Raw genomic sequence first — 27,738 nt, forward strand, 5'->3', positions numbered from 1 at the left:
AATTTGATAGTATGTGATTTTATCTCAATAAAGTTGTTAAAACAAACCAAAAAAACAAACGTATGATGTTGAGAAAAGAAAACAGTACTCTGAAGTAGAGTGCTTTAGCAAACTGTAATTTCCATTTCACTCTCTATAAAACAGATGAGTTAATAATATCTGCTCCACCTCCTTGACAAGGTTGTTGAATCATATTTTGCAACATCATAATTATGTAAGTTATTAGTTTGAGTGACTCTTACCACCTCATTTCAGGATTACTAACACAATCCACTTACTAGTAACTCAATTGTTTTACATATGGTGGTAAGAGATTTTTTTTTTAACATCTATTACCCAACTCAGGAGAATGAAAAGGAAACTTTGTACCCATTGTATCAAGTCCAACTCTTCACCTTAACCTTTAAAGCTTTAAAGCTGAATATTTAAGTTTTCCAACTTTGTCCCACACAGCCTATCATTCATCACAGCCAAACTACATTTCAATTATAAAATAATTGCTTTCTATATGCCCTATATATAAAAAATATTATATATATATACCCATATTATGGCCTGAACGTTTGTGTGTCCCCAAAATCTATATGTTGAAGCCCTAACCCCTAACATGATAATATTTGGAGGTACAGCTTTTGGGAGGTAATTAGGTTTAGATGAGGTCCTGAGAGTAGGTACCTTATGATGGGATTAGTGACCTTATAAGGAGAGGAAAAGAGACCAGAGTGCGCTCGCTCACTCTCTCTCTCTCTCTCTCTGCCACATAAGGACACAACAAAAAGGTGGCCATCAGTAAGCCCGGGAGGGAGCCCTCACTGGGGAACTGAATCAGCTGGCACCTTATTCTTAGACTTAACAGCCTCCAGAACTGTGAGAAATATATTCCTGCTGTTCAAGCCACTCAGTTTGTGGTATTTTGTTATGGCAGTCTGACCTAACTAATACATACTCCTTGAAACTCTCCACCAATACTATGTCATCATTTCCTTCAAACATTTTGTCAAAACTTTCTTCTGTTAGAATTTCCCCCATATTGATCACTTCATTACTCTGCATCCCCTTAGAAGTTTTGCTTCATGCAAAGCTAATTTGTAGGTCTTATTTTTTGTATGTATTACATTTTAACTCTTCATCTACTTGACAAACCTTTCAAATGAGAGAGATAATGGGTATAATTCTGTTACACCTTCACTTCGCCAGAACAAAAGTTTTGTAGTCATTTCCAGCAGTACTCAGCTATGATTGCTTCCTTTTTTGCTGAAGCTGTGGGTCCCACACTCTATCTGGCCTGAACTTAATAGGAAATACTCACAAGAACAGATAATACAAAATGGCTAAGACACAAACACTGTGTTGAAATTTGATTTTGTTAATTCCAGAGTTCCTGATATGCATTAACATTTAGAGGGCCAAGAATTACAAAGAGGGTAGGTGATTAAGTGCCTTTAAAGATCGTTTCTTTTTGTTGTCGTATTACAAAAGGTTATAGGAAAAGTTGAGTCGGGTCTTGAAATTGCATCTCTTGAGTCCTGCAAGTTTGACTCTTGTAGAACAGGAAAGGGCGTGTCACATAAGGAGGAAATTGCCAATCTTTGCTAGCTCACAGGCCTGGTCTAAGTGACCTACTCTAAAGCATTTCTGCCTGTATCAGCAGCTAGCATCACCTTAAAAAACTCAAGCTCAGTTAAATAAGACTTCCAGATAGAAACTAAAGAGCAACCCTAAACTATAATCATCAAGGAAGATGTTTTCTGTGCTACTAGCCCCATCCCATCTTCTAATCAGTCAACATTTCCTGTGGTGTCTGTAGGGAAAAGGTGTAGTGCAACTGACAGGGAGACACCAGAGTCTTCACATAACAAATCCCTTTATTAAAAGGATCTGCTGTGTAAAATTTGGATCCAATCAAAAGGCTGCACTCAAGGCTGCATGTTCCCCGCCCCTGGACCAGACCTTAAGCCCTTGCTCATTCATTCGGTGAGGGGTGAAATGCTTCTGCAGGCCCTGGGAATTCATTTCCCCCAGACCAGTTAGAGCTGGAAGGATAGAGCCATAGCTCCATTGATCAACTCATCTTTATGAACAAAGCAGATAAGGCCTGCAAAAAGGAATGACATGCTCAGTGGCACAGAAGTTACTAACATGATCATAAATACTGGCTCAAAACTTGGCATGAAAGCTTACATGCAGAGGGGATCTGTTATAGTGTGGAGATTTGTTTGTGTGGGTGTGTTTTATTGCTCTTGTTATTTTAAAATATACCCCTTGATTGTCTGTCTCACATATTTTTTCAGGTTATTAGGAAATCCTTCAAAAGAAGCGTGAGAATGGATGCGAAGGAGGGAAGGCTAGATAGTAAGGAAAGGGAAAGAGAAGGAAGAAAATTGACCTTGGTACCCCCTCCTAGCCCCCTCCCCTGACTTTTCCGTTCTCCACTGTCCCGGTCTCTGGTTTCACCACAGTTCCATTCCCTTCCCAGCTCCCTCTGTTTCCCAGGGCCCTGAACGCCAGCCTACAGGGGTTTACATTTTGAAAACCCTTGCGTGGCTGCCGGCGCGCTGGGCATGCTCAAACGCCCAGGACCGGCTTTTTTCGGCTTCCAACTTTGGCAGCTCTCCCGTCCCCACCCGAAGGGGCAGGTACGCACAGATCCCTGGGTGTGAGTAAACGGAAAGAAATCACCCCACTCCCTCGCAGGGAGCGGGGTACGGGAGCGCCAGGGGCGGGCGGCCACGTCCCCGCAGGGCAGTTCCGCGCTCCGGGGGCGCTGCCGGGCGGGGAGGGGGGCGCGCCGGCCCTCGGTGATTGCGCGGCGCCGGGGTCGGGGTAGCCGCGGGCGCGCGCGCCCCTCCGAGGGGGCGCTGTCCGAGGGCACGTGCGCGGGCGCGCGCCCCGGGAGTGGTCGCGGGGTGGCGGGAGGGGCGGGCAGGGGCGGGGCCGCGGCGGCGCGCGGAGGCCGAGCTGGGCTTCGCGAGGCTGCGGCGCGGCCACGGCGGGAGGGCGGTAGCCGCGGTACCCGGAGCTTCCGAGCCCCGAACGCGAGACTCGAGGGCGCTGAGCGGCGCCGCGTTGTGGGGAACAGCCGCGCGGTGCTGCTCGCTCGTTTGCAGACCGCGTTCCCCTCACTCCGTTCAGGAAGTGGTGGGGCCGTTGTGGCCGACGGCGGGAGGTAGTGGAGCGCCCGCCCGGAGGAAGAAGGAATCCACCTGCGCTTGAGACTGCACTCCGGCGCGCAGGCGGCGGCGGGCTCTCGCTCTAGGCACCATGGGCTGCACGCTGAGCGCCGAGGACAAGGCGGCGGTGGAGCGGAGTAAGATGATCGACCGGAACCTCCGCGAGGATGGCGAGAAGGCGGCGCGCGAGGTCAAGCTGCTGCTGCTCGGTGAGCGCGGCCGGCCGGACGCCGGGCGGGCGGGGGTCGGGCTGCGGGACTGGGCGCGGCCCTCGGCCTTTTGAAAGCCGGAGCGAACGTGTGGACGCGGCGAGAGCTCGGCTGGGGCGGTGCAGAGCCGAGGCGGGTCCCCTCTCCCGGGTCCCCTTCCTCCCTCCGCCCCGGCGGTGAGAACTCCCTGCTGTGGGGCAGAGCTTCACTTCACTCTCGCGCCCTAGTGTGACTCTGCGAGGAGCCGGGGAGCAATTTTAAGGTGGCGGATCGCGTGTAAACCCTTTTCTGTGAAGTTTAGTTCAGCCTTATAAGGATGTAGGGGGCATTCGCAACAAGAAAATACCCCCGTCCTCTCCTCCCCCGGAAAACCCGTCCTACCAGGTGGTGAATTTCAGATGGGCCACGTTTGGTGAAACCAGTGCACCTTTTGTGGGCCTCTGTGGGGTTGAAGTGTTTTTCCTGTTAACTTCCTATGGCGATTCACTAAGTGTTAAAAGGAGCACTAATTATATTTACCCTGCACAAGGAAATGGGCTGCTCCGGATGCTTGAATTTTATCATGGTGGGGGCATGTAAATCACCCAAGTTGGGTGGAAAGATTTGCTCCAGTAGTAGGTAAGGCAGATACTCGAGTGGTGAAAACCGCTGTGAAAGGAGCGAAAGGGTCATGCCAGACAACAGGATTCTCCCTCCGCTGCCACGGTTTCTGATGAATGAGATTTGCTAGGTACACGCTAGGCTTTTATTTGTTCTTAGTACTGTTCTCATGAAACGCTGTGGTGGAGGTCTTTTCCAGTTGTTTGAAGGGGAAGGAAATAAAAAGAGTAAACCAGGATTTTGACTGAGGGAAACATTAGGAAAACATTCACAGTTTAGGATTTTTAGATCCCTGAGTTAGGGCTTTCTTTTGTTTGTATGTTTTTTTCTCCCACAGTCTATAGGTATTTAGGTAGATGAAAGATTTCTCAGAATCTTCATTGGCATTTGCAGCGATCGCTTTTATTTTTATAGCAGTTACAATAAAAGAGATATATTGCACAAAGCTGTTTTCAGTAAGCTTCTGTTTCATTGGCTTAATGACTGCAGAAAAAATGGTGGGTTTTTTTTTTCTCCATTACTAGTAGGCTTAGAAGCAGCAAACTTGGCATGACTAAAAGTAATAATGATCTGAGTCATTTTGCAAGTAAACTGTGAAATAACTTTGCATTTTAAAGACCTGGGTGGCTTTCTTCACCCTTTTGTCCCCAACATAAATCTTTCTCAGTTAATACTGTTTGCCTTAGTTTTTACATTAATAAGAAATACTGTATTTTGAGGAGCTCAGTGTATTTTTAGCATATCATGCATGGAAGAAACACACAACTTGATGTCAAACCATGTAGACACCACTCCTTTTGTGTATTGAATGTGCCTGAGATGAGAATGAGGTAAAAGGAGGATTAAAAACTTCTTTTCCTGCAGTTTTTGCACTACTGTTCTGATACGTTTTTTTCCATGTGTTTCTGCGTGACTCTTAGTTTGAGCCAGCCATCCACCATGTTTAAAGCAACTGAAAAATGAATCTTCTTGTGGTGGTGGTTTATCTTTTAATTAGATAGCTGTTAGAGAGAGATGGAATAGGGTAAAAGGTCCCCGGAACAGGCTTTTGTTTATATCTAGAAGAGATCAGTGTTTCTTAACCTTAGCACAGTTGGCATTTTGGGCTGGATATTTCTTTGTTATGCAGCTTGTCTTGTGCATGGTGGTAAGTCCAGCAGTGTCTTTGGCCTCCACCCATTAGATACTAGTAACAGCCCCCCAACCTGTGACCCTCAAAAATGTCTCTAGATATTGCCCAATGTCCTCTGGGTGCAAAATTTAACCTTGTTTGAGAACCACTGTTCTGGATTAACAAATATAGTCAAATGTGTAATATAGAACCAAAAGTTGAATCTCTATAGCCATCTATTAAGTTATAAGAAAGGTATAGCGGAGTCCTGATTTTCAGAGAAATTATGGAATTCTTAGAAAGATTTCAAAATGATTTTTAAAAATCTTTAGGTAACTAAATTCCTTGAGCTGTCTTTTCTAGCTGTGGTCTTTGGCTTATCCCTACCTCTTTTCCCTCTGTGGGAATCCTGTCCCATCTCTGTCTTGTTGCCCCAGCACACTTCATCTGTCTTCCTCCCCATGTTACCCTTTTGCCCAGACTTCCATAGGACCCTATCTCCTATAAACAGAATGCTGGCTTATTTCATAAATCTTAATTCTTGGAATGTTTGAAAACATTTTTTTCCCCTAATGTGACTTTAGCAGTGAATTGTGACCTTTGATTCCTTTTTTAGATGTTTAAAACATATGTGTAAACAGCTCAATGAAGTGATTCCATCTAAAACATAGCAACTGAATCAACTAGAAATGTAGGATGGTTTCTAGGTAACCTATAATGAGTGTCATGTCCATTTACATCAGGTCTTCTTCCTCATTAATTATTTTGTTTTTCTCATCTAATAATTTTTTTTCCATTTAAGACATAAAGTCTCTAAAGTACATTTAGGACAGTCTATTAAATAGTTTTAATTGTATTGCATTTGTTTTTCTTACGACACGTATGTTTAGACATCTGGGCTGAGAGATTCAGGTATAACACTTGCCCATTTTTAGTAAAGGTTTTGGTACTGAGTGTCTACATGATTTAAATCAGAGGTATTTCACTATCCTTATTAGGAATAGTGAATTAGGCCTTAAAAGGGCCTAGTCTAATCATTGACCCAAAGAAAATTAAATAAAGGTTTGGGTGTTTTAAGTCTTTTAGGTTTAGTTTTCAGGCTTTAATATTAGAATAATAATCTTAAATGGTGCCGGGCATGGTGTCTCACACTTGTAATTCTAGCACTCTGGGAAGCTGAGGTGGGAGGATTGCTTGAGCTCAAGAGTTTGAGACCAGCCTGAGCAAGAGCGAGACCCCATCTCTACTTTAAAAGTGGAAAGAAATTAGCTGCACAACTAAAAATATATATAGAAAAAATTAGCTGTGCGTGGTGGCACATGCCTGTAGTCCCAGCTACTCTGGAGGCTGAGGCAGGAGGATTGCTTGAGCCCAGGAGTTTGAGGTTGCTGTGAGCTAGGCTGATGCCATGGCACTCCAGCCCGGGCAACAGAGTGAGACTCTTTCAGAAAAAAAAAAAAATAATAATAATAATAATAATCCTAAATGGAAAAATTTATTTTAATGAAATAAGTATTAATGAAAGTTCTCTTTCTATTATATATGTTTAATTGTTGCAGGGGGAAATATCTTTTATTGTTTTATCTTTGAGAATATTTTAATTTATCACCCTTTTAAGGGCGGTATCATTAGGCCTAGGTTATATTTTAGTAAGACTATAGTGTACTGCTTGTATTTGCTCAATATTATTTTATTATGTATTTTGAAGATATAAGGGGTTAGATTATATAAAAGTGAAGTTTTCATGAATTGTTCCTAAATTATTTCACTCCAAAGCTTTGAGTTTTATTCTCCTTTACTCCACCTCACTATTCTTCCTTCCATTCCACCCATCCCCACAAGCAAAAATCCATACCTTAATCTCCTTTTTTAGCTTGGTTTAAATATTACAGATTTGGGTAAAAATGAAGTGAGAGATTGAATCTCTTCTGGTTGGTGGATATTTTTCTATTGTTGCCACCAATAGAGCTATTTGGGATTTTACGTCATTAATCTTCTTTACTCCATTTGAACTTGCCCAGTGACTTCCCTAGTTGAGAAATTTTGGCACTGCAGGACCTTCGATTTTAAATTGCTTTAGCTATTTCTATTGAATTGACTCAGGATCTTAGAAGTCAAAAAGCCTATTTCCTTGGATAAATGGCCCTGGTATTTCAACAGGGATTGTGGTGCTTCTCCCTCACTCGTCTACCTTGTATTAGCAGTTACCTTAATAGAAGCCACAGGTGGTATAAAAGTATGTTTTGAATAGTTCAAATCCTTCTCTGCGTCTGGCAGTTTAGTTCCAGTAGGCTTTCCTCCTCGTCTTTCCCTCTAGCCTATACTTTCTACCATAGGTATCATGCTGTCTCCTTGCTCAAAAACCTTTGTTGACTTTTCCGTTTCCTACAGAATAAAATGTTTCTTTTACACCTGGCTTCCCTCTAACCTTATACTCTTTTCTCAGGACACCCTTCTCTTCTAAACAGAAACAGTTAGCATATGTTAAAGCATATGTGTACTTGGTTTCTATTGTTGTTAAGCCTTATGTCCTGCCTGTTTTCCTAAAGCTGTGAGCACTTTAGGGGCAGAATCTTTGTGAGTTATCTTTGTATTCCTAACAGCCCTTCTACTTTGTCATGTGTAAAATTACTATCTTGGGAGAATATAAACCTTACACTCTGCCATTGTCAGTGTCAATGGGAGTAAACAACTACCCATCCAAACAGAGTAAACAACAACAACAAAAATAATAGTAAAAGTGTGTGATGACCGAAATAGACGCATGGCATCTAAAATCAAATTGTTTGGTTTAAGAATTTTTTTTCATATTTATAAGAGCTTTTCGTAGTCGTTATATTATTTGGTAAGTTAGAGTTGAGAAAATGACAATGGATAATTGTTGGATGAGAGTTTGCTATGTTACAGTTATGGTGTTATTTCTTCAAAACATTTTTTTTGTAAAGGTAGATCTCATTTCCCTATCTTTATTTCTGGCCTCTTTTTATCATAAATAAAGTGTATGAGTGTTGTTAAATTTATCAATGATAGGAAATATAATGCCTGTCTTATAGAATTTAGCAGATGTTATTTATACCTGAAAAAGATTGCTATAATTAAACAAAAATTAAGTATCTAGCCACAATCTTGTTTTTTGTTTTGTTACGCATTTCTCACTGCCTTGGAAAATTTTAGATACAGCACATTTATGTGGGAAGACCTGAGTGTATTGGTTACATTTCTAGGTCACATATTTCTTGGTCACATGTTCTGGTATGTGGTTACCCAATATGTGACTACTCAGAGTATGACATTGGTGAAGTTCACATCCCAGATGGCATTTGAGCCTTATGAACTAAGGTCAGCTTATGGTGCTTAGGCTGCTTTCTGTCATAACTTCTTAAATGCTAATTAAAAATCTTAACATAAATAGGGCAAAAGTAATTTTAAAATGAATGCTTATTACCATAAACTTAGTGGCTTGAAACAGTGCACAATTTATTGTCATATAGTTCTGGAGGTCAGAAGTCCATAAAAGACTTCCACTTGTCTAAAGTCAGGGAAGATTCTCAGGGAGAATCCATTCCTTTGCCTTTTTCACCTTTGTGTAGAGGCCACCTGCTTTCATTGGTTCATGCTACCTTCTCCATCTTCAAAGCCAGCAATGGCTGATGGCGTCGCTTTCCTGCCTCTCTTTTTAACTTACAAGGACTCTGTGATTACATTGGGCCCACTCACATAATCCACATAACAGCCCCATCTCAAGATCCTTAACTTAATTACATTTGCAAAGCCCCTTTTTGCCACGTAAGGTTATGTATTTGCAGGTTCCGGGGGTTGGGACATAAATGTTTTAGGGGGGCTTCTATTTTGCCTATAACAGTGTGCCTTTTAGGTCCCAAAGATTCATGTCTGTCCTGCATGCACAATGCATTCACCCTTTCTTAAAATCTCCAAAAATCTCAACCCATTACAGCAACAACTCAAATTCCAAAATGTCATCCAAATCTGACTCAGGAGTTTGTAAGATTCTGAGTATAATCCATACCGGGACAAAATTCCTCTGTATTTGTGGACCTGTGAGGCTACAAAACAAATTATCTGCTCCCAGAATATAATGGTGAGACAGGCATAGGTTATCATTAAATGGGAAGGAATAAAGGAGTCATTAGTCTCGAGCACTTTCAAAACTCCATTAAGTTTCAAGGCCTGGGAGTAGTCCTCTGTGACTCCTTGTGCCACCTTTTGGGCACTGGACTCCGCCCTTGGAGTCATCCTTCTTTTCTAATGAAAGGTAGCACACATTTGCATCTGTGTGGTTTCATCAGCCTGTTTCTTGCCTGTAGAATTACAGTGATCTGAAAGCATTATTTCATTTTGTATTCTCTTAATGTACCTTTTTCCTCTCCCATTTTACTGTAACCAGCAAGAAAGAAACAGGCCACACCTTTAACACTTTGCTTGAAAATTTTCTCATTTTAATATTCAAGTTCATAGCTTAGAAGGTCTACTTTCCACCTCACTGTTGGACATAATTCAGCTAGAAGCTTTCTGCTTCTATACAAGGATCCCCCTGCCTCTAGTTTCTATTAACATGTTCCACCTTTGCATCCAAGTCCTCACCAGCAGCACGTTTAAAGTCCACGTGTCTATCAGTAGTCTGTTCATGATAATTTAGGTGTTTTCTAAGATGCTACATGTTTTCTCTGCCATGCTCCTTACTTCCTTCTGAGCCCTCACTAGGAGAGATGTTAACATATTTCTTCTAACAGTGTGTCAAGGCAATCTAGGCTTTTTCTATCATGCTCTTCAGAATTCTTGCAGTCTGTGCCTGTTGCCCAATACCAAAGCCACTTCTACATTTTTAGGTATTTGTCAATAGCACCCCACTTCTGGGTGCCTTCATGGATATTTCATGTATGACTTTAGGGAACGCATAATGATTGTAATTTTATATTCTCCAGTCCTTCATGATCTATGTAACTACCATGGTAACACTAAAATCACCGGTTTCTGGCCCTTCTTATTGAACCCATGGTATTTTACTGGTCATAATGTGAAAGAATAAGACTTTCCTTTGCCTCCTCTTCATTGACGATTTTCCTGATCATCCAGTCTAAATTTAGTCTTCCTTCCTCTCCCTTCTTAATTACACCACATTGAAATCATCTTGTGCATTTGCCTTTTTATTGTCTGTTGCCTCTCTATGGGGTTGGCTGCATCAGAGCATGAATCTTGTCTGACTTGTTTCTCACTTGATGGGATGGCACGTGCCTGGGTAGCCCTTTCATAAACGGTGGTTAAATGAATGGATAAATTATTGAACATTTGACTAGTACTCCTTTACTGGGAAAAATTGATACATTTTCCTTGTTTCTTGGGTAATTTGAGTGAATTCTCACTCAATTTTTCCTCATTTTGTCTTTTTTTATATCTTGCTGGTTAGAGTAACTAAAACCTACGATATTATTTGTAACATAATTTTAAAAGTTAAATTAATTTGGGGGACAAAAATCTTGTATGATCAGAAAAATATTGTGACTTTTGGTAAATTAAGTGGTAGAGTGAAATGTGATTTTTGTATTTGTATATTCTGAGTGCCTTGCTTTTAACAGCATTGTTGCATTGTTACTGCACATGTTATTTTACTGCTTTCTTAAAATGCATTCAGTGATACAACTAGGCCTTTAATATATTTGCACAACCATATATTGTCACACAGGATGGTGTGATTTTATGGGTAACCTTGGCTTTCAGGAGCCAGCAGAGTGCCCAGAAGCTCTTCAGCAGTCTGTTCTTTATTGTCTTGCCTGTCCTTATGTGGTGAGGATTATCACTGGTGACGTTTGTGACGTGAGTTCTGTGCTTTTGGTGTCAAGTTATGCTTTAGCCTTACCAAATCCTTAAGATAATTTACAATCTTCTTAGGGAAATAAAATATATACATAAAAATAATCCCTCATAATGGCAAATGGGGAAGAAAAAGAATAATAATAGATACTAGATAGGGGAGGTGAGCATCAATATTGGGGACTTCAGTGTTGATCTTGTGGGGCGGAGGTGGAGGTAGCATGCCTCTCAGAAATTACTGTGGCTATAAGTCTTTCATTTCCTTCGTATATTTCTGAGCTTACTGTTTAATACTGATTGGCTATAAACTCTGTGTTGTTTAGAAACTTATAATTTAGAAGAGATTTTGCTATTTATGCAAAGTCTTCTTACATTCATTTTCTCACATTTTCCATGTATAAGGAATTTTATCTCTTCAAGATTTGTTTAGCTCTGTGGGGACACTCTCCAGATAGGAAAAGGCAATTGACCTAGAACTCTGGAGGTAAAATATTTCCCATGAGACCTTGGACAAGTTGTCTAAATTCTATAACCTTCAGTTTTCTTTTTTATAAATGCCATATAATTATCTATTTTACAGGGATAGGGACAAAGTAAGCTAAGGCATCTGAAGTACTTAGAATAGTACATGGTACGTAGATTCTTAATAAATATAAGCTGTTGTAAATACTTTAGAGACTCTCTGGGATCAGCCTTCCTTGCAGTTTTATCCATTTATGGTCATAGACATTAAATCCTTCTGTTGATTTTTTTTAGCAAGGGTGTATATATAGCGAAGACATCAAGAAGTATAAAATCAATTTTAATTACTAGTTTCTGATCCCACCATAATTTCCTTGTGGGACTTGAATTTCTGTTAACAGTCTTTTCAGTGGGATTAGACTAGGTAAAGATCTGTGCTGTTTTAAGAATTCTATAGAAAATGACTTTTAAGTAATTGGAAGATTTATAAATCTTTATTAATCTCTTCATTTTATTATGCATTTATAGAATACAATGTTTCTTGCAAACTTTTTATTTTTCTTGAAAATAAAACAAAGCTGTTAGTGTACATTATGAAATATTATTTGAGGTGATACAAAAGATTGTCCATTTCTCAGGGGAGTTTATGGTTACTTCCCACAGAATTTAAAATCTTTCTAAAACTGTTCTGTTGACTCAAAGAGATTTCTGATACAACGCCAGGATTACCATGAATTTACTTTTAGAAGAAACATCTCTTGAAAATGGTAGTAACCTTGATATAGAAACAGTGAAGCATTGAATCTGTGAAAATGTTTGTGCCTTTTAATAAATTGTGAAAGGAATTCCTTAAAACTTAGCCTTGAATTGTCTGGAACTACTCCTGTTTACCTTGCCGTTCTAAGGTACAGTCCAGAATTTTTTCCTAATAATTTATCTAGTCTATAATATGTATGTTTCCTATTTGGGCAAATGCCTCTTATTTGACAGCCTTTTCTTGAGGCTTACTAATTTTGTTCTTCAGGATATTTAAGATGTATGGAACTTGTAAGTAAACCTGCAATTAAGATCGATATCACATAGTGGGAGTTAGAAGAAAACTGCCTTCTTATATGAGTTGATGGTTCTAAAGTTAATCTACTTTCAAGAATTACATTTATTTCTATACAGTTAAAAATTGGTCCATGGTATGGTAGCTAACTGAGTTTTCACAAACTGAGCACATCAGTCAGCAATCAGATCAAGAAATGTATGCAAGGGGTGTGTTGTGATTGTAAAAAGTTGTAATCCTAGTCAGTAAAGTTGCTGGAACTGATGTGATGAGGTGGTGCTTCCCTAATTTGGGGCCAGTATTCTGCACCTGTTCTCACTCGTTTATTCTCTCTTGCCGCCACCACTTTTTTCCATCCACCTGATTCTCTCTAGCATTTTCACACTGGTTTATAGACTCTTGTGTCCTGGTCCCCAAACAGTCTTCATTCATGCCTAGCATTAGAAGTAATAAAATCCAAGCAAAACTGTCTATACACCCCTTAAATAATTTTTAATTTTATTTCTACACATTTGAATTTTTCAGGATATTAGGCAACATTCCTATTTTACTTTTTCACTTTCCAGTCACTCTTTAAATTGTTTTTACATTAAATTATGTACTTTTTCATTGATAGAGAAGTATTTTAAATTGTGGAGCTTTTCATTGATATAGAAGTACTTTAAATTTTGGACTTTTCCATTGATATACAAGTATTGAGAAATACAACAGACAATCATGTAACCACACCTGTCTGTTTTTTTTTTTTTTTAAGAGGTAATGTCTTGTGTCTTTCTCTCCTTTCTTTTCCTTTTGGAGTTCCTATTTTTATATGTAGGTTGGGCTTCTCATTCTAACTTCTATTTAACCTCTTTCAGGTTCTTAATCTCTTTAACTTGTATACACTTACATATCTTCTAAGTTCATTTTATCTAGTGAGTAATAACCTACTCTACCCTGTAATATATTGAATTTTTAATTTTAATGGTAACATTTTTATTTCTGAAAAGTATTTCTAATCTCTTTTAAAAATTGTTTATTATTCAATTCCTTTATTTTCTAGCTTTTTAAAAAGTCACTTTTGTTGTATCATACCTATTTCAGTCTTTGAAAAATTCATTATTTGAAGTTCTTAGGGTTGAGGTATAGATTGTATCCTCTTGTAATTTTTCATTTTGAGCATATGTTAAGCAGTATATTATCTGTGTGAGTCCTATGCATCCGAGTTGTCTGTAGCTTTCCTTTCGATCTCTTTCGGGGATGCTGGGGCCTCCCACTCTGTTTTTCCCAGGCATCCCTTTGCTGTAGAGCCAGTGCGTGGTACCCAGGCTCTTAGCTATCTTGAGTGCCCTGCCTTCTCTGGTCATCTCAAGCATGAGGAAAATTATATGTTGTATCCATTCCACAGAGGTGCCACTGTGCTGGGGAGAGGCAGCCCAGGCGTTCCCTCTGCTTAGTCACACTTCTTTAACCAGGCTACTTGAATGCGTTGCTGCCTAGGAGACTTTCTTATCCCAAATAAGCCCCTCTGCTTTTAGCAATCTCATCATCTCAGACATAAAATTCACCTGAAACTTTGGCCCCGAGGTGAGCTTAAGATAAAGGTCTGATTCTCTACCTCCCTTTGACCCATCTGCCTTTTGCAGTTGCTACTCACTGGTTGCGCTGTGCCACCCCAGCTTGCAGGCTCTCCCTGGGATACCTGGGAAAGTAAGTCACTGTGGTCTTTCCTTCTGGCCGGATGACACCAATGTCTGCCCCTTCTCCTGTTCATGTAAATGCAAAATAGAAAAAAGCACATTAATAATTGTAAAAATATTTCTCATATTACATTCTCTGTTGTCTTGCTCTGAAATTAGGGTTTTTTCCCTCCTCACAATCATTTCTCTTGTATGTCCTTGTTGTACCACATGTGCTGACCTTATTTTTCTAAAGATGGTATTCTTTTTTTTTTTTTTTTTTTTTTGAGACAGAGTCTCACTCTGTTGCCCGGGCTAGAGTGCCATGGCATCGGCCTTGCTCACAGCAACCTCAGACTCCTGGGCTCAGGCAATCCTCCTGCCTGAGCCTCCCGAGTACCTGGGACTACAGGCATGCGCCACCATGCCTGGCTAATTTTTCTATATATATTTTTAGCTGTCCGTATAATTTGTTTCTATGTTTAGTAGAGACGGGGTCTCGAACTCCTGAGCTCAAACGATCCGCCTGCCTCGGCTTCCTGGAGTGCTAGGATTCTAGGCGTGAGCCACTGCGCCTGGCTAAGATGGTATTCTTAAACTGGAACTTTAATATGCATTGAAGTTATTTGGGATCTTTAAAATGCAGATTCTCATTCACTGGGTCTGGGGTGGGGCTGAGATTCTGCATTTCTCACAAGCTCCCAGCGGGAAGCCTGTGCTGCTGATCCACATTCCAGTCCATACTTTGAGAAGCAAAGCCCTAGAAGAGGGGATCCTCCTGGCTCTTTTCCATTTATTCATTTCATAAGCATTTTTCAAGTCTTCATGAAACCTCCCATTGCTTTATCAGTACCTTGCAAAGTAAGCACACATTATGTTTTATACATTCACATATATTTACACACACATATATAATGCCTATCATATTTACTATTATTGTTGTTCTATAATTAATCTTCTAATGTTAGCCTGGAACCCTGTTTTAGTAGTACATTTTGAGAAAAATCATTTGATATTATCTTTCATGGAAATATGCACTTCCTGAGGAGTGACCAAAAACTATAATTAGTGATAATGAATCTTCTGTGTATATGGCAAGAGTTTTTAAAGTAGAGTTCTTTTGATGATATGATTATTCAGGTCATGTTGCAAGTGAACCCATAATAATGTTTTTCTGACTGTTTCCATCTGGAAGTGTTTATGATGAAATTCATTTGTTAGAAGTAAATCAAGGATAGTTGCTGCTGTGGACTAAGTGTTTATGTTTCCCCAAAATTCATACGTTGAAACCCTAATCCCCAATGTGATAGTATTTGGAGATGGAGCTTCTTGTAGGTAATTAGGGTTAGATTAGGTCATGAGGGTTGGGCCTTCGTGATGGGATTAGAGTCCATATTTAAAAAAACAAAAAAAGGAGGTATGGGAGCTCTTTGTGTGTGTGGACCAAGGAATGGCCATGTGGGGACATAACTTGATGAGGGCCCTCACCAAGAACCAGACCAGACTGGCACTCTGACCTTTGATTTCTAGCCTCCAGAACTGTGATAAATAAATGTTTGTTGTTGAAGCTACTCAGTCTGTAGTATTCTTTTATAACTGAGACAGTTGCAAATTCTGATAAAGTTTATAGTCATTGGACTTGAAATAATTGATCATGCTATTTTTATATAACTTCAGCTCTCCTAACTATAGGTGCATCCAACATGATTTCCATTGCTTTTAAAAGGAAATTCTTATCTTAGAAAACTATCCTTCACATTAGTATTTAGTGATATATAATTAAAAAATATGAAATAATTTGTGATTAAACATAGTGTGTGAGTGTTTCATAACTTCTGCTTTCATTATGGTATCATTTGCTGGTTGGGTTTAGTTGAAGTTAGATATGACATCTGGTTCTTAGGAAGCATGCACGTGCGTATTCAACAAATATTATAATATTTATAGAATGATAGCTCTATGGCCGGCATTTTCTGGATATCTAGGAATGGAACAATTTTGGGGAAGCCGATATTAAAGTAGAGAAAACACTCTTTAACCATTTTACCACTAGGTAAAATAATATGGTTATTTTTGTTTGTTTAGCTATAAGTTTAAGTACAAAAAATGGGTTGTGGATTCGTTCCTGCATTTGTCTTAGTATACTTTTGTAGTAGATCATCTTAACTTTGTTTTGGATGATTGTGCTTTATAGGACGGGTTGCATTTTATTACTTGTTGCCCAAAACTATTCCAAAGCTTTCAGAGCTAAGACTGAGGACTGAACTCCATGGTAATTTACACTCTGCACATGGTGATGTTTAAAATTTTAGAACTAATTTCCTGAAAAGTTAGCAAATGACAGATGTAGTCTATTGTAGAATTCGCAGTCACATCTGAAATAACTTAAGCTCTAATTTAAAAAGTAACTGGTATATAAAGAGTGATTCTGAAAAATATAAAACTCTTAATAAGATCTTATTAGTGGCTCCCTTTGGAAAATCAGCAGGACTTAGGCTTTATAATTCATAGACTTGTGTAGATTTTCAGTTATATTTGGGTGTATATGGATGTTTGTGTCCATCAGTGAGCAAATGTTATTTTAAAATTAAAAAACAGACAAAAAGAACATAGGAAATTTGAGCATCTGAACAAGTCTATAAGATAAGGAACTTAATTTTTTCTGAATAGAAGTAGAAAAAAAACCTGAGGAATTTTTAGAATGGGGAAATAAGTTGAGAACTTAGTTTTAATATTTTAGAATTGTAGAGATGTATTCCAGAAATGGTTTACCATAAAGATTTATCTGTATTTCTGAAAGTAGGATTAGGTATTTATATGTATGATAGTTTTAATAATTAAATATTGTGTGAATAGGTTTACAACCAATATAGCCAGCTCATTTGATAGAACCTTTGAAGTAAAAATATAGAGGCATAACTTTCTTATATTTCTCATATGCATAGTCTGTGACTAAATAAGGGTTGGTTTTTGATAATGTATATGTTGTCTACATTTGTGGCATCTTCAAGGTTTAGTTTAATTAAGTTTCTGAAACTTGATATGTGAATGTCTTCAATTGAAACATTCAGAAAGAGCACTTTTGTTATTTTAATAATCTTGAGTACATTTCTTCTACTACTAATGAAGTATATAATACAAATCCAAGATTGATTCATACTGTAATACAACCACTGTTAGAATTTCAGATTAGAAACTTTATAAAAGACATACTCTGCAACTTTCTTGGGCATGAAGTATTACAGAGTGTTGTTCTTCCTTTTCTAGCTATCTCTGTTCCACTAATTTTATATTTAATGTTTATATGTCATTCTCTTATAAGAATCAAATTGGCATCTATGCTGGTAGATATGGCAGATACTTGGCACCATGTGAGAAGAACACTTCTGGTTTTAGGTTGGGCTCTTTATGCGCTAGGAAGAGATACTCCTCAAGCTAGTTCTAGCAAGGGGGCATAATTACACAGAAGACTCAGAGGAAATCCAAGGCTGAAATTCTCTCAAGCTTGTTGGTCAGGCACCAGCACTGATGCCAGTGGCTATGGAGCTGCATGGCACTGCCAAGGTCATTTCCATCCAGCCTTCAGATTTCCTTACCTTACGATCTCTAAGCTCAGTTCACACCACTGACTGCCTCAAACTTTTAATTAGTTTCCCCCAAATAGACAAGTCTGATTTGACTGTCTCTGCTTTTGTCCCAGGCTGTGGAGTCCTAATTAAGATTGGGCAAACTTCTGGTGAAGTATTCATCTCTGGTCCAGACAGTTGTAGGTTGGGGGTTATAGTGCTGTGTCATGGTGCCCACTTCTCAGCAAAGCCAAGGAAGGAAAGGGCTATCAGACTGATAAAGAAAAAGTTACGGTACTGCTTCCAAATCCTGTACATCTCCAGGTTCAGAAAATCATTTATTTATTGTCTTTTAAACAACAAAGAAATAGCTTTTTATTAAGCTCTTCTACCTATGATGACTATATGTTAATTGTCTCTCATGTTTTGGGGTGTTCAGTCTTGAGATTGATAAGACATAATACTAACTAATATCTCAATGTAATTTGAATATCTTGAGTTATTTGTAGCACCAGTATATTATTGTAGGAAGAAAATATGGGCATTATTCTCTTTTGTTCTAGTATGTAATTATTTTCAAATGCTCTTTCTCTAATTATATGTAAATTGTTATGTGTATACTGTGGATATGTCGGAAAATGTTAATAAACATTTGAGTAAGTTTCTTTTATCTATTTTGAATGGCTCATGTTGTACTGTATATGTGACTGCACTTTTTTTGGCTTAAATTTTTACCCATCATTAAGCATTTTCTGTAAATCTGAAGTTTAGTGGCTATGCAACAATCTGTTTTATAGATCTGCCATAATTTATTGAATCACACTAACATTGAACATTGAGGTCTTCTAATTTTACATTCATGTTTTATGCTGTGATGACCCTATTTTATGCATCTATCATTGTCTGTTTTCCTGATTATGCCCTTAAATTTCTGGATTAAAAGTTTTGTACTGTTGTAAGGCTTATGATATGTATATGTAGATTGCTTCCCCCAGATGTTCCAGTTTCTATCCCTCCAGGAGGTATATGAGACTGCTGTGTTGCACCTCACCCTCATCAGCATCCAGTGTTCTTTTTTTTTTTTTTTTTTTTTTTTTTTTTGAGACAGAGTCTCACTTTGTTGCCCGGGCTAGAGTGAGTGCCGTGGCATCAGCCTAGCTCACAGCAACCTCAGACTCCTGGGCTTAAGCGATCCTACTGCCTCAGCCTCCCGAGTAGCTGGGACTACAGGCATGAGCCACCATGCCCGGCTAATTTTTTTTGTATATATATTTTTAGTTGGCCAGATAATTTCTTTCTATTTTTAGTAGAGACGGGGTCTCACTCTTGCTCAGGCTGGTCTCGAACTCCTGACCTCGAGCGATCCACCCGCCTCGGCCTCCCAGAGCTAGGATTACAGGCGTGAGCCACCGCGCCCGGCCTGCATCCAGTGTTCTTGTAATTGTCTGCACTAAGCTGATTGGTAAAAATGGCTTCACATTCTTATTTTAATCTGAAATTTTGGATTTGCTGAGGAGTAATAGATAGGACTTTCTCTTCTAAAGAAATTAATGCGGTCCATCTTGAGATTCATTGGAACCTGTCCTATAATACTTGGCATATATTTGTATCTTTCCTCACTTGTGTACTTTTTGATTTTGTTACTTTTGGATGTAGATAGCTTATTTTACTTTATGTTAAGTGAGAAAATTTAGAATTGTTTAAGTTGTTGGCCTATATAACCACGCCTTGAGTAGTTTTAACAAGGCGTTTTTAAATTCACTTAATTTTATATACCTTCAGAAGTTTTTTATCAGTCGTAGAGAAGAATTTCTTAAACAAAAAGGAAAAAATGCAAAGTGCAGTAGACAAGATTGATTAGTTAATTCATGTTAACGTTGAAGACATATGTACCATAAAAATGTGGCAAAGAGCATACCATATACCACCTATTATGAAAGTACAAATTAAAATAGTATAAAATGCTATTTTACACCCATCAGAATCAGACGATACCAAATGTTGACTTGGACAACTTTAAAATACAGTTGGTTGGAACATCAGTTGTTAAAACCGTTAAAGCTTTGTCAGTACTTAGTTCAGGTATACATACCTATGGACTTCAGAGAAAGTGTTATATATGTACCAAGAGAAATGTTTAGTGCAACATTGCTAGTAATAGCAACATTTGAAAATAACTAAATTATTTATCATCAGGAGTGAATAATTTGTGAGCTAGAATGAGTAAAGAAATGAGAGTATGTGTTGAAAATGAAATATTGCGTTAGAACTGTACAAATGAAATGCTATACAGAGAAGGGGAATATATGATAAATCTCAATAACAATGTTAAGTTGAATGTACAGTTTATAAAATGATATACTCATATAAAGTTAAAAGATCCTCAGAACTGTACCATATGTTTATAGGTACAACATATATAGGAAAAGTATGAAGAAATTCAGGGAGAGGATAAACATCAAATTCAGAATATTGGTTACTGGTTACATCTGAGAAGGAAGGAGGGGGAGGAGGCGTCCAGGGTGCTGCAGTGTTGTAATTCTTAAGCTGGTTGCTAGACACACAGATGTTCATTGTCTTATTTTCTAGATATTTTTGTATGACTGAAATATTTCATAAATAAACAGAAATTTGTTATTGTAGACTAATTCATGTCAATTTTGGCATGTCTTTTCCTGTGCTTTCACATCCAGTTATTTCCCAAGCCTTGTTTACTCTTCATTTGCATTGCCTTGTTCATCATCTTCTTCATTCACATAAGTTAGTCTATTCTAGTATCCTCCCACCTGGTCTTCCTTCAGTGTATATCGGCCCTCCAAAATAATAGCTTTGATCTTATCAGTAACTGTTCAGAAATCTTCAGTAGTTCCAGTTATTTACAGAATATCCCCCTGTTTATTAGCATGATATGTAAGAGCCTCTGTGGTTTCAGCTTCCACCCTGCATTTCTGTGTTTCCCGTGGCTGTCCCTTTCGTCTCTGAGCACTTCCCATGCTCTCCCATCTTGATGTCTTCGTTTATGCTGTTCCTCTTTCCAGGAATGCCCTTCCACCCTTATCTGTGTCCAGTCCTGCCCAAGTATGTTCATGAGCAGAGTTTGGGATGATTTTTCTCAAAATTGAATAATATCTGGATACCTAATAAAATAATTCTTATGTATTCCTCATATTGATTTAAATATATTTCAATATCACTTAAATATACACAATTATGAAAACATATAATTAGGTATAAAAATCATGTTTCTCACTCCTAGGTAACCACAAAGCCAAGAAAATTACAGATAAAACTACAAACTAATATAATTCTCATGACTTACTCTGTGTTGGTTGTGATGACAATGAGATTTAGACTGCTTTTGAATTTGGCATGCCTACTACCAAATGGCACAAGATGTCTTAACTCTTTCCTCTCCTTTTTCTAGATGAATAGTCATCATTCCTGGGGTGCTCCCACTTCCAGTGGGATAAATGCCTAAATGAGGCATCATCTGTGATAGCGTAAATTATAAGGCTCAATAGTGTTCCCACAAGTGCCTGCTTTCATACATGAAAAAAGTAAATCTGGATTAAAAAATATATTTTATATATATGGACACACACACACACATATATATCTGGATCTAACTTTAAACTGCATAAGTACAAATAATCATTCAATAAATGTTAAATTAACTACTGTCTGCTGTGACTGTGTCAAGGGTTGTGTGAATCCAAACGTATCACACATAGATCCTACCCTCAAGTTTAGACGAAAAAGAAAACAAAACAAAACATCATGGGAAGGATAAATGTGAGGGAGTCAGATTTGAACTTGTACAGGGAGGCACCTGAATTTCAAGTTCGGAGCTGTTAACTACATAGCTCTTCAGTTACTAAAGTAAACAAGCAAGAATATGAAGTTTGTATGTTTATTTTGAGTTGATTTTTCTATGTTAATATTTATGTTAGCCAATTTACGTTAGCCAGGTGTGCCGGTCATCCCAGATACTCCAGAGGCTGAGGTAGGAGGATTGATGAGCTCAAGAGCTGGGGACCAGTCTGGGCAACATAGCAAGACACCATATCAAAAAAAAAAAAAAAATTATGTTCCCTCCTTACATTATCTCTTCTCATTTCTTTTTCATGGACCCTATGTCCTTCAGTTTTCTAGAACTAAGGTAGATAATATTAGTCTCACGTTACAAAGCAGAATATTGAGGCTTATATAGGTAAGCCATTTGCCCAAGGACATACTACAACCAAGTGGCCAGGCTGGGTGTTGTCTCTGTTTTTGTTTGATTTCCAGGTCTTAACCTTCTTAGCATACTGCCTCTCTGTCCTTTTTTGTGCTTCTATTTGTATGTTATTTCATGTGGACATTTGCAGTTGTGAAATTAAAGAGCATTTTTCCCATATTGGGGGGTAGGGCCTGGTCAAGAGTAGACACCAAGTAAATACTTGTTGAATACATTAAGTAACAGTTATATCTTATGTTGAAAGAATTAGTAAGTATAACTTAAAAAACCAATATTAACTGATATACCTAATCAGGTGTCTTAACCAGGTTTTTTAAAAGGGGAGAGTAAATCATATACATTAAATAGTATCAGTGTTTATTTTTTAAAACAATGAGTTAGAGAAACAAACTTAAGGATATAATTTGGGGCTAAGATAGATTCAGTCTCATCTCTTACATCTTCAGTATTTTAGGGCTGAAATATTTCAAATGAAAAGTTAGATTTATTTTTTAAAAAACCTGAGGCAGTTAAATATCCTGAATCTTTGAAGAGAAAGTTAATTATACTTAATACATTATATTTACCGAAGAATGTAGACGGTTATATTTTAGAAAGATTTTTTTTTTTTAGCGTTAATGACTTTCCCGTTAACCAAGTTAACTAAAATATTAAATTTGTGACACTATGCCAAATATAAAAATTGACAGGCTGGCCCCTGCATGATAGTGATGGAGATTCCAAGAGGGCAGATTTTTCAAGCTTGTCATGCCTAAGGTAGTCTTCAAGAAGGATCAGAGTATTCATTCAACTTTGCATTCTTTTTCTGTTTTGGCATAGCCTTGATATAGTTTTAGATCGCTAGTTTAAAGTTTTAGTTATAAAATGTGTTATCTTAAAAATTAGTAAGCTCTATTAATGTTTGTAATTTTCTAATAATTTTTAAAGTATGTTTGAACACTGATTTGTCTAATTATCAAGTCAAAATTAAAACCACTTTTAGTAGTACAAACTAGGAGTAATGTTGGGGGTATTTTTTCTTTGATACGGTAGGAGAAAAAGAGTGAGATGATTAATAAGACAGAAGTGGCTGGGATAGGATACTTGTTCCATCCAAAATGTTGAAATATTGTAAATATACAAGGGAGTGTTTTGGGCAGTTTATTTTGAGGGGTCATATTAGTTAATGGCCTTAACATTCTGAAACATGACCCTAAAATATTTTTCTCCAGAAGCCATGAAGAAGCAATTTATCCTTTGTGCCATGGTGAAGAATGAGAGGCAAAAATTCTTAAGAGAACAGAAAGTAATATTTTTTTTTCTTGTATTTAGGAGATTGCCTAGTTTCCTAATCTTAATCTTCTGTGACTTCTTTTTTGTTTCCTTTAGTATAACTCCTAGAAATATTTCAGGCAGCCAATTTACATAAGTTTCTATGGAAATCAGGTTTATATAGTCACTGAACTGATTTTTAAGGAAAGAAATAGAAGGGCACACCTTTATCTCAGTCATTATTTTTATGGTTATAATATCTTGTGTTTAGTTGAGTTCTGGGTTTGTACATTTTATTAAGGGTGTATTTTTAAGCCTGCATGAAAGGGGTGAATTTTGTACTTGATGAATTTATGGGAAACTAGAATTGAACTTAATGCACAGGAACTTTAGAAATAAAGCCCTAACCTTCTCTAAGTTCTTGGGGGTTTGCCCTGGAAAGAATGGCAGGGATGGTGTGACAACATGATTCTGCAAACTCTATAGAGTTAATTTCTAGAATGAAGTTATGTGGGGCTTCCAGTTTTTATTTGAGTGCTTCCTCCATAAACAAGCCTCTAGCATAATTTATATGCATTGCTAGAGTAACTTGATTTAGGTTCATGGTTGACAAATAACACACTTCAGTTATTACATCATTTTTTAGGGTTTGTTTTCTTTATATTAAAGGAAATGATGCATACATTTTATATTTAAGAGAAAACTGTATCCCTTGAAAATAGTATTTTCCCCGAGTTCCAAGAACTCAGTTTCGATTATTGTAAATGGAGCTTTAGGCCCAACAGTAGCTTTCTGGGCTGTGTTCCAGGATTACACAAGGGGTATAATTGTGAAAGACTTGGATTTACAATTTACTAGGTTATAGATATATTTTTAAAAGTGGGTTATTTTTCCATAAAATATAGTTTCATCTTTAATGGAATATGTTATTAAATACTTCATGAAAGATCCCTATTACATATTACAGAAAAAGTGAAATAATACATTTTTTTCCATTTTAGCCTGCTTTTGAATTCATTTTGAAATGTATTGTTTATGTTATAAATGTTTTATTTCTAACTGAAGTGGAGAGATTTTTCAAAATTACTGACTCAGTATGTGGGATTATGCAACTTTTGAAATACTGAGCTCTTCTTGGTAAAATGAAGTTTAATGCTTATTGTAATGTCTTGCGGGAAGGACAAAATATTTTGAGTTGATATTGATCAAACACAGGAATTATTTTGTTTTTTGGATATTTTAATCATCATTGAATAGTTTCTTCTTACATAAAAAGTAAACAAAATTTTCCTTGTTATATTATCAATTTCAGATAATTTCTAATTCTCTATTTCTATCAGATAATACATGTATCATGCATAAAAATGATTTTATGTGGGGTGTGCAAGGTCTATAATAGTTAAAGATTTTAGTGATTTCAGAGTTTGGTTGTTAGAAGTTTTGTTTTTATTTATTCTGAAATCAAATGATTTCATCAAAATTAAACAAAAACTCCTATGTGCTTACCTCCTTTAAATATACTTTATGTAGTCTAGTTTTCAAGACTTTGCACTCTTAGTCATTAAGGTGTCAAAGTCAATGAGTAGGCTGGTGTCTTTATTATTAAAGATCAGTGATTATAATTGAGGTTTTGAAATTTTAAGTAGCAACGGCATTCCAGGAGGAATGATAGCAGAGTTATGCAGGTAGATGTTTAAGAAAAAAAATTCAGTGTGTTACTGAGCAGACTATTAGGAAGTTAATGTACATATCAGTAAGCAAGTCCGCCTCTCTTCCCGGTGACATTGAAAACGAAGAACTGGAGCAGGCATTAGTTGTCTGAGGATACTATATTCATTTGCATAATCTTCCCACGTTTCCCTGTCTTATAAAAATGTTGTATTCATTAAGCATTTATTGTGTGCTTATCATGTACCATGTGTCCTGTTAAAAGAAGTGAAAGAAAATGAAAAAAGAGAAGATTCTTATACTCTGGATATAGCAGTGAGTGAAAGATTTAAGATTTTCTTCTGTAAGTTAAAACAAACACCCCCAGTGTATGTTATATGTATACTTGTTATAAAAGAGGGCTTTTGAGTACTGAAATAAAATCACTGCTTTTCAAGTCCAGAACTTTCTTTAATAGATTATTTTTTAGAGCAATTGTAGGTTTGCAGCAATATTGAGCAGAATGTACAGAGATTTCCATCTTCCCCCATCTTCTTGCATGTATAGCTTCCCCTATTATCAACATCCCCCACCAGAGTGGTACATTTGTTATAATCAATGAACCTACAGTGACATATGATTACCATTCAAAGTCCATATCTTATGTTACAGTTCACCCTTGGTGTGGTGTACATTCTGTGGGTTTGGATAAGTACGTAATGACATTTAGCCACCATTGTAGAATCACGTATTATAGTAATTTCACTGCCCTAAAAATCCTCTGTGTTCATCCTGTTTATCCCTCCCTCCCACCTAACTCCTAGCAACCACTGATCTTTTTACTTTCTCTGTAGTTTTGCCTTTTCCAGAATGTCATATAGTTGGAATCATGTAGTATTTTGTTCTTTTCAGATTGGCTTTGTTCACTTAGTAATATGCATTTAGGGTACCTTTATGTCTTTTCATGGCTTGATATAGATGATTCCTTCTTAGTGTTGAATGTACATTTATTACCTGGATGTACCACAGTTAATCTGTTCACCTATTGAAGGACATCTTAATTGCTTCCAAGTTTTGGCAATTATGAATAAAGCTGCTGTAAGCATCCATGTGTAGGTTTTTGTGTGTGCATAAAAGTTTAACTCCATTAGGTAATTAGTTGAGCATGATTGATGGATCTTATGGCAAAAGTAAGTTTAGTTTTGTAAGAAGCTGCCTGTCTTCCAAAGAGGCTGTACCAATTTGCATTCCTACCAGCAAGGAGTCAGAGTTCCTGTTACTCCACACTCTCACCAGTATTTGGTGGTGTTGGTGTTCTGGATTTTGGCCATTCTGATAGGTGTATAGTGGTATATTGGTGTTTTAATATGCATTTTCTTGATGACATACGATGTGAAGCATCATTTTATATGCTTATTTTGCCATCCGTATATCTTCTTTGGTGAGGTGTCTGTTAAGTCTTTAGCCCATTTTTTAAATTAGGTTGTTGCGTTTTAAGAGTTCTTTGTATATTTTGTGTTTTAAAAAATATATATTTTTTTAATTTGACAAATAAAAACATTGTGTATTTTGGATAACAGTCCTTTATCTGTATGTCTTTTGCACATATTTTCTCCCAGTCTGGTCTTTTCATTCTCTTGACAGTATCTTTCACAGAGCAGAAGTTTTAAATTTTAATGAAGTCCAGCTTATCAGTTCGTTCATGGATCCTGCCTTTGGTGTTGTATCTAAAAAGTGATTGCCAAACCCAAGGTCATCTCGATTGTCTCCTATGTTATCTTCTAGGAGTTTTATAGTTCTGTATTTTATATTTAGGTCTATGACCCACCCATCTTGAAGTAAAGTTTGTAAAGGTCTGTGTCCAGATCTGTTTATTTGCATGTGGATGTCCATTTATTCCAGCACCATTTATTGAAAAAACTATCCTTTCTCCATTTCATTGCCTTTGCTCTTCTGTCAAAGGTCAGTTGACTGTATTTACTTAGGTTTATTTCTGGGTTCTCTTTTCTGATCCATTAATCAGTCTATTTCACCACTACCACACTGTCTAGATTACTATAGCTTCATAGTAAGTCTTGAGGACAGATAGTGTCAGTCCTCCTCCAACCTTGTCCTTCTCTTTCAGTATTGGCAACTCTGGATTTCTCCATATAAACTTTAGAATCAGTTTGTTGATATCCACAAAATAACACTTGCTAGCTAACTCCATTACTCTTAATGAGGTGTTTGCTTAATCAGTAAGATAATATTTAGCAGTGTTTCTAGATATTTACTAAATTCTTCTTTTCCAAAGGGTGACCTTTAAAAAGTCACAGTGCAAATGGTGAAATACTGTTTTCTCAATTTACACCAAGCTATTCTTGCCAGTTGCAGGAAATTCATCCCTTTCAAATTCCTCCTGGTTCATCCTGGGATTTGTCAGGGAGGACTTCTCAGCTGTAATCTTTGACCTAGGGCTCTTGGCTTCCACATGGGCATCTTCATTTTCCTTCTTTCTTGCTGTGGCTCACAGTGGTGCTGTTTTCTATAGCTGTTGAGGTTAGAGGGGGCATAGCTTCTACCACTGCCCACAGCAGACATGCTGAGACAGCTGATGCCCAGGCTTGAGTTTGCTGTGTCTGTCTCATGACCACATGCAGTCCCTTGTGATATGTTATCATGTCAAGCTGAGTGTACCATCCAGGGCCACATAATAAATAAATCTTGTGCTGCTGGCATAAGTTCTAGTGCTTTGCACTCTCACAGTCCCACAGAGACTTTTGTGAAACAGTTCTTTTGGGTTTTACTTGCTTGTTTATTTTCCATGTTCTTGTGCCCTATTCTAGTCCAAGTCCAGATGGGCTGTCTGAATGACAGAACCATAGCTATGAGGCTGGTACTTTGTTTTTAAGCCAGGCTGTGTGAATTGATATCCCTACCTACCTCCACCTTGACACGTGTCTAGAAG

The 27,738-nt window shown here is 37.6% G+C and overlaps 1 protein-coding gene across 1 annotated transcript in view; it reads left to right on the plus strand.

Annotated features, from left to right (window-relative positions):
- Window positions 1-2,949: 2,949 nt before the first annotated feature.
- Window positions 2,950-27,738, plus strand: part of GNAI1 (G protein subunit alpha i1) — an 82,829-nt gene continuing 58,040 nt past the window's right edge. Inside the window, exon 1 of the mRNA XM_045564395.1 lies at window positions 2,950-3,379. Within this exon, the coding sequence (XP_045420351.1) occupies window positions 3,262-3,379 (118 nt within the window). The 5' untranslated portion in view covers window positions 2,950-3,261. The remainder of the gene's footprint in view (window positions 3,380-27,738) is intronic.

The sequence above is a fragment of the Lemur catta genome, chromosome 11, assembly GCF_020740605.2.
Source record: "Lemur catta isolate mLemCat1 chromosome 11, mLemCat1.pri, whole genome shotgun sequence".
Lineage (NCBI taxonomy): Eukaryota > Metazoa > Chordata > Mammalia > Primates > Lemuridae > Lemur > Lemur catta.